This window comes from Staurois parvus, unplaced genomic scaffold (assembly GCF_062004578.1).
Source record: "Staurois parvus isolate SC_StPar_1 unplaced genomic scaffold, SC_StPar_1.0 ptg000750l, whole genome shotgun sequence".
Classification (NCBI taxonomy): domain Eukaryota; kingdom Metazoa; phylum Chordata; class Amphibia; order Anura; family Ranidae; genus Staurois; species Staurois parvus.
In genome coordinates this window covers 2,116,092-2,126,592 of record NW_028318546.1, presented here as the reverse complement: position 1 = coordinate 2,126,592, position 10,501 = coordinate 2,116,092, and the positions used below count along the sequence as shown (strand labels likewise).

Sequence of the window (10,501 nt, the reverse complement as noted above, 5' to 3'; positions counted from 1 at the left end):
GCACTAAAAATGCTTCTCAGATACGTTTTTGAGGTGTTTTCCATTTATTTCAATGGGAAGAAGCGTTTTCTCTTTAATTCACCAAACATGCCCCAAAGATGCTGCAATCAGGAGTTTTTACACCGCACCGCAAGTGCAACTCCTCAGTGTGCAAACATACATAGATATACATAGGGAAGTGTTTTTCTTAAGCTTTTCAGATGCTTTTTTTACATTTAGCATTTTATTAGCATTTTTACAGCACATGTAGAAAAAAAAACTAGAAAAAAAGCTCTTAAGAGTTTTTCAGTAGCATTTAGGAGCATTCAGCATTTCTTTTCTGCTGCAAAAATGCCCCCCAAAACATTTTTTTTTCTGCTCCTAAATGCCGAAGCTTGAAAAATACTTGTAGCCTAAAGTAGTGTTCATGGACACATAGAATAACAGTATTTAGCTTCTAGGAGCAGAAAACAAAATGCTGATAGGAGTTAAAAAAAAACACCAGTGTGCAGGGAGCCTGAAAGAGAACAAATAAAAACTGCTCCAGATACCAACACCCTCCTTTATCTACAACCGTTCCCATCGAGAGCTAAACTGTCTTACAGTATATGGCTGCTGACATGAAGAATCTGCTAACTACAGGGGTTCTAGAGCTCAGCAAATATTTTGAAGGGCTGGTGAGTAAACTAGTGGAGAAAGCAAGAAGGTAATGAGACCATGCCATTTTGGAACTGCAGACTCTTCAGTCAGCCTAGAATTCAAACATGATGTTGATGTACAGGCATCAAGAAGACTTAGATAACAAGGGCAGAAGATCAAACATTAGATTACGGGGCATCCTGGAATCAGTACCCTCAGTTCAGATCCAAAAATACCTGAGAGTTAGATTCAATAAACTGATCAACTGAGTTTGCCAGAACGCACATTGCCCTAAGACCCTGCAACTTGCAAGAAGATAATCTAAGAGGCATCATATTCTGCCTACAAACCTCTGAAAGAGGAAATTTTACAGAAAGCAAGAAAAGGGCACCCAACTGTGTATGTGCAGAAACTGATCACATTATTCCAAGACCTCTCACAAATGACATTACAACACCACAGAGTTCTCAGTCCAATACTAGAGATACTGAGACAACAGGGGATTCAGTAAAGATGGAGATTTTCCTTTTGCCTCACAGCTACAAAGCAAGGAAAAACAGAAAATCTCAGAACTCCTGAAGACCTAGAAGAAATCTGCACTCAACTAGAGGAGCTTCTGGACTGATCAGGGGCGGACTGACAACTCATGGGGCCCCCGGGCAATAGGGGATCATTGGGCCCCTGTGTCCTTGCCCAAACTCAAAAAAAGCCTATGAAAAAGGTACCAGGGGCATCTCATGGAGCCCCCTACTGACCCCGGGCTCTCGGGCAGTGCCTGAGTTTCCAAATGGTCAGTTTGCCCCTGGGACTGATACAGAGATCTTATTCAACTCGCACTCATCTCTGAAGACTTATCCCCTCAATTGTTTCCACAACATACGCTGAGGAGAAAAAAAAACACAGAACCAGCTATACTCACCTAATGAAGCCAGCAGGAAATTGTTCAGATCCACACCACCAAGGAGGACCGAAAAGCCACAAGAAGAGCTTGCTGGGAGAGACTACAATGAGCTGTGAACAGAAGTTCTTCAATAAATCATCACAATAGCTGAGATTAATGGTTTGCCTCCTTTTACATGGTTTGCTCTGCTTTTCTCTTCCTTTGTGTTTATTACTGTTAGCTACCAATTTTATTGAGAAGGGATAATTAGGCCTTATGTACACATGAACTCCCCTAGACGTTTAGCTCTTCTGGCAACGGAAAAACACTAAACGCGGCAAAAAAGTGTTTAACCATGATACCACATTTAGCCGCATTTTTAGCATTTGGACATTTATTCATTTGATTGGCCAGAGTATTTTCCATCAACATGAATAAACGCCTAAGCTCTAAACGCGGCTAGTGTTTACATGCGTTTACATTCGTTTTTGCTGTGTTTGCCATTTTTTGGGTTAAAACGTATTTTGGGCAGAATAGTTCACTGCCCCTAAACTCTGCTGCTCTTAAACTCTGGTAAAAGCCTATGTGTACATGGACACATAGGGGTTTATTTACTAAACCTGGTTGACTCAGAATCTTGTCCACTTCTGCATAAAAACCAATCAGCTTCCAGGTTTTATTGCTGAAGCTTAACTGAACATGCTGAGGTTAGAAGCTGATTCGCTACCATGCACAGGTGCCCAAGATTCTGAGTCAACCAGGTTTAGTAAATAAACCCCATAGGCTTTTACTGAGTTGAGTTTACGGACTTTGGCAAAAAAACCTGCCAAAATCTCCTAATCTTACTTTTAGGAGCAGCAGTGTACATGAGAATAATACAGACACATTGCACATATCTACTTATGGAGATAAGGGGATAAAAGTTAATTCAAAAATAAATATGGGAACGTTTATAAGAGCCCATGAGATTAATCAATCTGAACTAATGTTGGTTTAAAAGTTAAAAGAATAATATACACTAGATTGACAACACTTTTTTAGATTCAACTGCTTACAACCTTTGCCAATTAATGTGATTTAACTCATGTGAATGAAAGGAGATCTTTATGTAAAGACTGTGCCATCTAGTGGTACTTGAAATTAAACAATTTTCAAACAAATTATCTTTGGTCCTTCAAATCGCTGGGGGTATGACCTGTTTATTTATTTGAAAACTGACACTCTTTCAGATAGGGGGTTGGGGAATGGGGGGTGCAGCAGTAAAAGTGGTCCACCCCTGGGTCTCCCGCCGGAACTATAAAGAAACAGCCAGACAGAGCTGTTCACATACCATGACCACAAAGCCTTCCTTCATGGCTGAGGCATTCTTAAATTGAGGTGCAGTATTTGACAAGCAGCACCTCTTGTCAAACTCTCCCATTGAATTGCATGGGGCCCCACTACAGTAGCATGCATTAGAGAGTTAAATCAGACAATGAGGTAATGTTCCACCCTATGCTGATTACCATTACAGTTTCAAAACCATATAACACACTGGATACTAAATAAGCAAGGTTTAAGGAAGAGGTTTGCAATGCCAAAACACTACATAAATACTGTACTTGTCTAACAAGCTATCTTCCCTCATTTCCCTAAGAAAAATAATGGACACTTTTCTCCTCTACTTTCACCCCAAAGGCATTTCCAATCAAGTGTTTTTGAGGCTTCAATTCTTTCAAAAAAGGCTACTTCCTCTGTGACAAAAATAGAAAAAAAGGTAGCGCTCTAAACAAGTAATCAATAATAACAAAGAACCATCATAAAAACATGAAAAAAAATATTAATTAAAAAAGAAAAAATGAAAAAGTGTATTAAAATCCAAAAATATGATTTTAAATGCAAATAAAATATCATAAATTATTTTATCAAACAAATGAAATGTTCAGTTGCATCATGTAAAAAATATATACATTCTGAAAAATCAATACCAAACATCAAATTATGTCCAATAATAGTGTCCTTAAGTGTAGAGAAAATATGGAAAAAAGCTTTTAACATCAATCAAATTGCAATGTGCAACTTGATAGAGAAAAAAATAAGTAATCTTAAACGTCAGTGCTCCAAACTGTTAATTCTTGAAATAAACCCAAAACACGGTGAAAAATCCACCACCAGATGAATTATATAAACTCACCAGAGCAATATGATGGTCAAGTTATAAACCAGAACACGCGCTTTCGCTCTGGGAGCAACGATCTGCAGATAGATGGCTGGCAATTGGTAGGCGATTCAATGAACATTAATATCTTCTTGACATCAAACAAACTCATAAAGGAAGAGAGAGATGACTAATAGTGTAAAATTGTACAGCAATGTTATTCATAAAAACATTCCATAAATTACACTCACATTCCGTAGTGTCAAAGCTTGAATAGCGTATACAGCACAAATTCAAAAAAGCCCGCTTTGGTGTCAGCCAACACCGACAGCTCATTGGGCATGGTGACGTCACCCCAAGGCTCCACCCTATGTGTTTCGTCACTTGACGTCCTCACAGAGTGGAAGGGTGAGCGCTCCATGAGGACGTCAAGTGAAGAAACACTTTTTACCTTGTTTGAGGGTGATTTTTTTAACTGTTCTTTTAGTTATAGATTTATTATATTTTTGTGTTTAATTAGGTGTTTTCTAGTGGTGCTATCCATACCCTAAACGACTTCCTCTTTGGGGCTATTTGCTTCTTTTCATTACTTCACTTTTTTCGTTCTGGTCCTGCATCCTTTGATCCTAATCCTGATATCTTGCCTCCCCCTCCATTGCCTCCTTCTGTCATCCATGGTCTGGTAAAGCCTCTTTCCATCATCCAGGTCTGGAACTGCATCTTCCATTAGTCCATGTCAGACCTAGCTGTTCCGAAACGCTAATCTACTAATTCCCCAAATTTGAGACTGGAGTGAGAGACCCACCCTCATTGCCTTTTCATTGTTATATCGCTTTATCAACTCTTGCTCCTTAAATTTCCCCTTGCCTTGCTAATACTATAAGGGTTGAGACGAGAAAAGGTCTCAATGCATCTAAAAAGAGAACAGTTAACCTAGGAGAGCTAAAGAGACACAAAGTTAAATGTACTGTAATTCAGGAAGCACACTTTAAGAAAAATAAAGTCTCAAGGTTACAAAATGCCCTTTACACAGAAAGTTTCCATGCCCCTGTCTCCATACTTCTCCACAGGTCCCTTCAATGTATTCTTACAGCAAATCTACAAGCTCCAGGGAGGAGATATAAATTTATAAGGGGAACATTAAGATCAACTCCACTTACCATGCCACATGTATACTCCTCTAATAGAAATCAAGCATGCTTTATACACTATGTACAAAACAGTAAGGAATTCTGATACTGGGAGGAGACATTAATGATCCTCTATAACCCATCATATATGCTTTGAACAGCCAATTCTCATTATCTTCGGAATTCTGAAAAACCTGTAAAACTTGAGTTTGATAGATACATGGAGGACAATACACCTAAAAGGGGGATTTTGGATACTATTCCAACTTACACAAAAAATACTCTAGAATAGAATACATTTTATTAACTCAAAAAGACCCCCCTAAACTGACTGAGGTGAAAATCGAGAACATCACTATAATAGTTTTTGCCTCAACCATGATGGCTTTTGGACTTACACAGAATTTAAACACAAGAAATGGACCTTCAAATCAAACTTAAAGTGTTACTACCCAGGACCCTGCATTCACTATATCTGATCTCCCAAGGTACACAGAAAATGGAAATGCAATTATTTAGTAAATATAAACTGCTAAATACATTTTCTCATCAGCAGTATACAGCAGTCTTGTGAGTTATATCAGTGTCCAGCTGAACACTGGTTAAAGCTTGTAGGAGGAATTTTTATTTTGCTCTAGGAGGATGCAGAACCCCTGACCTCTGTCTGGATAGTGCTGATTGGCCCTGCCCTGATCACATGCGCTCTTCCAAGAAACAAAACCCTCTAGCAATACACACCAAACAGTATGTGCAGAATGACTCCACACAATATATCTTATCAGATAAGAGGGGGACACTGGAAGAAGGGGAGGACCAGAGAAGTCAGAATCAAACAGCCTTTTTACACAATGTGGAGGATTGACCCCTTATGTTCCACAGTGAGTATAACCAGCATGCTTTACTGCATATGCAGACTGATTTTACTGTTGTGAGTTTAGTAACACTTTAAGTCCTCATGCAGACTAGACATTTTTACTGCTGCTGTTTTTAGCTTTTGGTGTTTTTTTCTAAAGCCAGTAAACTCCCCATCATGTTATCCTATGTGCCCATGCACATGTAGGCTTTCATCAGCATTTTTTGAATGGAAAAAAAAACAGAACTAGTGGGTTGCTAGAGGAGTGTTTTAGCTGTAAAAACACTCTTACGCTGGTAAATGGGAAAAACCCTGGGAAAATGCAGCAAATGGCGTTTTGGGCATTTTTTTTTATTTAGCAAAAATGTTTATTTAGTTTTTTGGGTAAATAATGCTAAAAAACGCAAATGCGGAAAAACGCTAATGCAAAAATGCTACAAAATGCAGAAAAACTTGCGTTTTTAATGTTACTTAATACAGCTAACGCTACTGGCGTTTTTAAAATGCCCAGTGTGCATGAGGACTTATGGCTGATACAGAGGTAGTGGCTAAAACAAGGTATACTCTTTCTATCTTCTTTCTAATCAATGACACCCCTGAGGTGACACTAATGAATATATTGTGGAAGTGCACAAGTGCTATATTAGAGGGGAGTTCTTATCTTTAGCCACTAAAATCCAAAAAGATTGATGGAATCTTTGAGAAGGATATAGCTAGACTGGAAGTGCAACACAAGCAAAGCTTAGCAGAACAAATTCTAACAGAATGCACCAATGCTGGACAGGAACTATTGCAACTACTCTTGGCTAAAATATGCAGAGCTTTCACCTTCAGGAATCATCTTTATTATGGATCCACCAAAAAGTAAATGCCTGGTAAAATGATAGCTAGGGAGATGCAAAAAGCTCAAAAACAAACACTAGTACACTATAGACAGCAGCATTGTCAGTCTGGGGAGAGGATAGTGTTAGACTAGCAGTTTTAGATGGACTTGACTAACATATTAAAGAATATGTAAACCCAACATTTCATATTCCTTGTTTGCTTGTTGTATCATTTTGTGAAAAAGTATCCTGTTCTCTTTGTATTGCTTTCTTTATGTGAAATCTCTGGTAATAATAAAAAAATAATATAACAAAAAAACAAAACAAAAAACAAATCTGGTATGGAGGGGGGTCGGGGACCCAAAGCTGTTTTTTTAAATAAACATGTCATTTAAAAACAAAAAAAATGTTATTCCTGCTGCAGCAGGTTCTATATATTGAGCAGATGTGCAACTTTGCAATTAGTTTAAGGGATAAAGGAATTTTTCTTTTTTTTCACTTTAAGCAATGAAAAATGACTGCCCCCTTAAAAAGGTACTTTTTGAAAAACAAAAACATTTTTTCACTGATTCATGTCCTTCAGGGAAGTACTCGAGTCCCCATACCATCTTTATGGCCAATATCTTGCATATAAGCCTTCAAAATGAGCACTTTTGAATTTGCACGTTCGAGTCCCATTGACTTGCATTAGGTTTGATGTTCGCGGTGAACTTTTTGTCTGTTCGAATGTTCAAGCACGAACCGAACCGGGGGTTGTTCAGCCCATCACTATCACTGACAATGATTGCATGTAACTGTAAAGGAGGGTGGGAGCAATCTCCTGGAGGGGATGGACAAGAGCAGGGTATGTGTTACTGATGTCAGCTGCGGAAGTACTTCCTGCTTACAGCTTTCCCTTCCAAATTACCAGGACAAATATCAGGAAGTGTGGGAGGAGATTTCTATAAGGCTGAGGAGAAATCTTTTTTTTCTGCAACAGAGGTATTTAATTGTATATTGGTACATAGGAAACCTGGAAAATTTAGAAACAAAAACCTATCTAAACCTATTTAACCACTTTAAGTAATACTGCTACAGGAAGGACTCTCTGCGCAAAATCATATATATGTATATATACATGATTTGCGCTCTCGTTGTGATCGTGAACAATAAGTGCAGTACAAGCTGATGCAGTGGCTAACACAAGTAGTGTCCCGCAGCCATCAAGAATTCGAACACAAGCCCGTAGAGCCCATAGTCTCCTTCCAGATGTGCTTGCAAATCCGGATTGGCAGCCCACAAATTCTGCAGCACCTGTACTTCCCCCATTCACTGCCCAACCCAGAATTCAGGTGGAAACAGCAAATTTAACTACTCCCCTTGATTTGTTGGAGCTGCTTTTCATGGAAGATTTGTATGCATTGATTGTAGATCAAAGCAATTTACATGCACAACAATTTATCGCCGCCAGCCCAAATTCAAAAGTGTCTGTTTATTTCAATTGGCTCTATGTAATGCTTTTGTGCTTTACAAAGCAACTGGACATAGTGGATCCTTCCTAAAATTACAGAAAGACATCATCACGGCCGTTTGTATCGAGAAGGTGCTAAGGCCCAAACCCCCAACACAGATGCAGTTAGCCAGCTGCATGAGAAGCATTTTCCTGATGCTATTCCTGGTACCCCAACTCAAATGACACCCCAAAAAAGATGTGACTGTAGCAGACATGGAATTAGGCATGACCCGCTTTTTTTGCCCCTCCTGTCCTGGCCAACCTGGTCCCTGCCTCAAGGACTGCTTCCGTTGCTACCATACACTAGTGGACAATTAGTATAGGGTACAGCACGGCACAGTCTAGGGTACACATTTACACAGGGTCTTGAAAGATGTTAGGTAGTCAGAAAACTGGATTTTGAGAGACCCTAACATCTGATAGTTTAAAAAAGAAATTTTTTTTTAAAAAAGTTAAAAAAACATAAAGAAATAAAAAGGTAAAAAAAAAATGAAAAATGAAAAAACAAAAATATTGTTACTGTTTTTTTGTTAACCATTGCTGTTTTCTTTGCAGAAATGCCATTCAGCTGCAGCACCGATCTGTTTTTTCTGACAGCAACATGATTTTGCTCTCAGAATATACATAAGTGTGTGCAGCGCTGTTGGATGAGATTTTATCTTCTGAAGTTAAAAAAGAGCATATATGCCCAAGCATGGGGGCATGGGGTGGCCAGGGGGTGGATGGCCCCTATTCTTTGGCATATATTTTTACTATTTTTTGGCACAGATTTCTTTATCTACCTCGATTATTAAATAATAAAATTCTGACAATATAACTATAAAATACCTTGACCCAGGGGCGGACTGACCATTTGGAAACTTGGGCACTGCCCGAGGGCCTGGGGTCAGTAGGGGGCCCCATGAGATGCCCCTGGTACCTTTTTCATAGGATTTTTTGAGTTTGGGCAAGGACACAGGGGCCCCATGGTCCCCTATTGCCCAGGGGCCCCATGAGTTGTCAGTCCACCCCTGCCTTGACCCATATGCCTAGATTGGTGCATTTACCCTTCTCTCCCTCTCCCCTTCCTCACCACCCCTCTATCCCTGCTCCTTGTTCTCCACCCCCCATAGACCTCTTCTACAACCATACATGGTTCAGAACAAACAGAGAATACCTCGCATGCTAACACCATATATTTCATTACTATCCCCAGCCAATTGGTGGGAAAATATTGTTTACTATGCTGTAATGTCATATCTCAAAATGAACCGTACTTACCTACAATGTTTGTTATAAAATCTTTCAATAAAGACTATTGAAACTAAAACAATTTTCAGTCATACTGGCATCCAAATGCCACCTTCCCCAGAAGTGGCCCTTTTGAATAAAGACATTGATGTACACCCTCCTGAATATAGAACTACAGTAGCTCATATCTTATTTGCAGCAAAATTGACGATTGCCTGTAAATGAAATCATACTGATTATCCAGATCTTTCTGAGATATTCCATAGAATTAGTCTACAATGTCAATATGGAAAGAAATGTTGGCTTATAAAGATAATGCTTTTGTAAAATTTAACAAGTAGAGCAACTCACAGACACCTGTTTAATTGTTTAGAGTAAGCACTGCCTGTTTCAACCTTATAAAAAATAAAATTATAAAATAACAATACATACATGCCTCTTAATAAAGTGCCTCTTTATAAAGTGCTAATGCTTAATTAAGAGGCACTTAATTAAGAGGCAAAGTTTAGATTTGATGTTATGGTACATGCATACACTTTATTCCACTGTGAAAATGTGATATAGACTTCCTCAAGAGTTGGTCCTGGCCAGCTCAGTGGATTGCTTTAAAAAAAGGCCTGGATTGTTTCCTAGATACACACAATAAAATGGGTTGCTAACATTTATAGGTACAGTTGATCCAGGGAATATCCGATTGCCTCTCGGGGGTTCAGGAATGAATTTTTTCCCCTGCAGGAGCAAATTGGATCATGCTTTGCTGGGGTTTTTTTTGCCTTCCTCTGGATCAATGGTGGATATAGGATTATACCTTTTTTTTTTTGGTTGAACTGGATGGACTTTTTTCTTTTTTCAGCCAGACTATGTATGGATTGTTTCTTTATATTTTTTTTTCTCATAAGATTTAAACAGACAGTGCTTACTCCAAAACAATTTAACATTCTTGAGGGTCAGAACTAGAGATGAGCGAATCGAACCTGGCGAAGTGGAATTCGTTTCGAATATTAGGAAAAATTTGATTCGCGCCGAATCTGAATATTAGCAAACTTCGGATGCACGAATCGAATTTTCCCCGATCGGCCGATTTTCATCCCTTCTACAGCCGGCAAAAAGTGTCCCTGCAGAGCTCCGCTATTTCTGACAGTTCTCTGACAGTTCCTTCACATTTACAGCGGTTGAAACATTGTATCTATTTGTTTCCATTTAGGATACAGATGTTTTTATTCGGAAACAAATAGATACAATGTTTCAACCGCTGTAAATGTGAAGGAACTGTCAGAGAACTGTCAGAAATAGCGGAGCTCTCTGCAGATACACTTTTTGCTGGACTAGAATTCTTC

General features: G+C 38.9%; 1 protein-coding gene across 1 annotated transcript in view; it reads left to right on the top strand.

The window, feature by feature from the left end:
- Window positions 1-587: 587 nt before the first annotated feature.
- The window catches only part of LOC149445022 (IgGFc-binding protein-like), a 115,614-nt gene continuing 105,700 nt past the window's right edge, over window positions 588-10,501 (top strand). Inside the window, exon 1 of the mRNA XM_089654292.1 lies at window positions 588-685. Within this exon, the coding sequence (XP_089510418.1) occupies window positions 588-685 (98 nt within the window). The remainder of the gene's footprint in view (window positions 686-10,501) is intronic.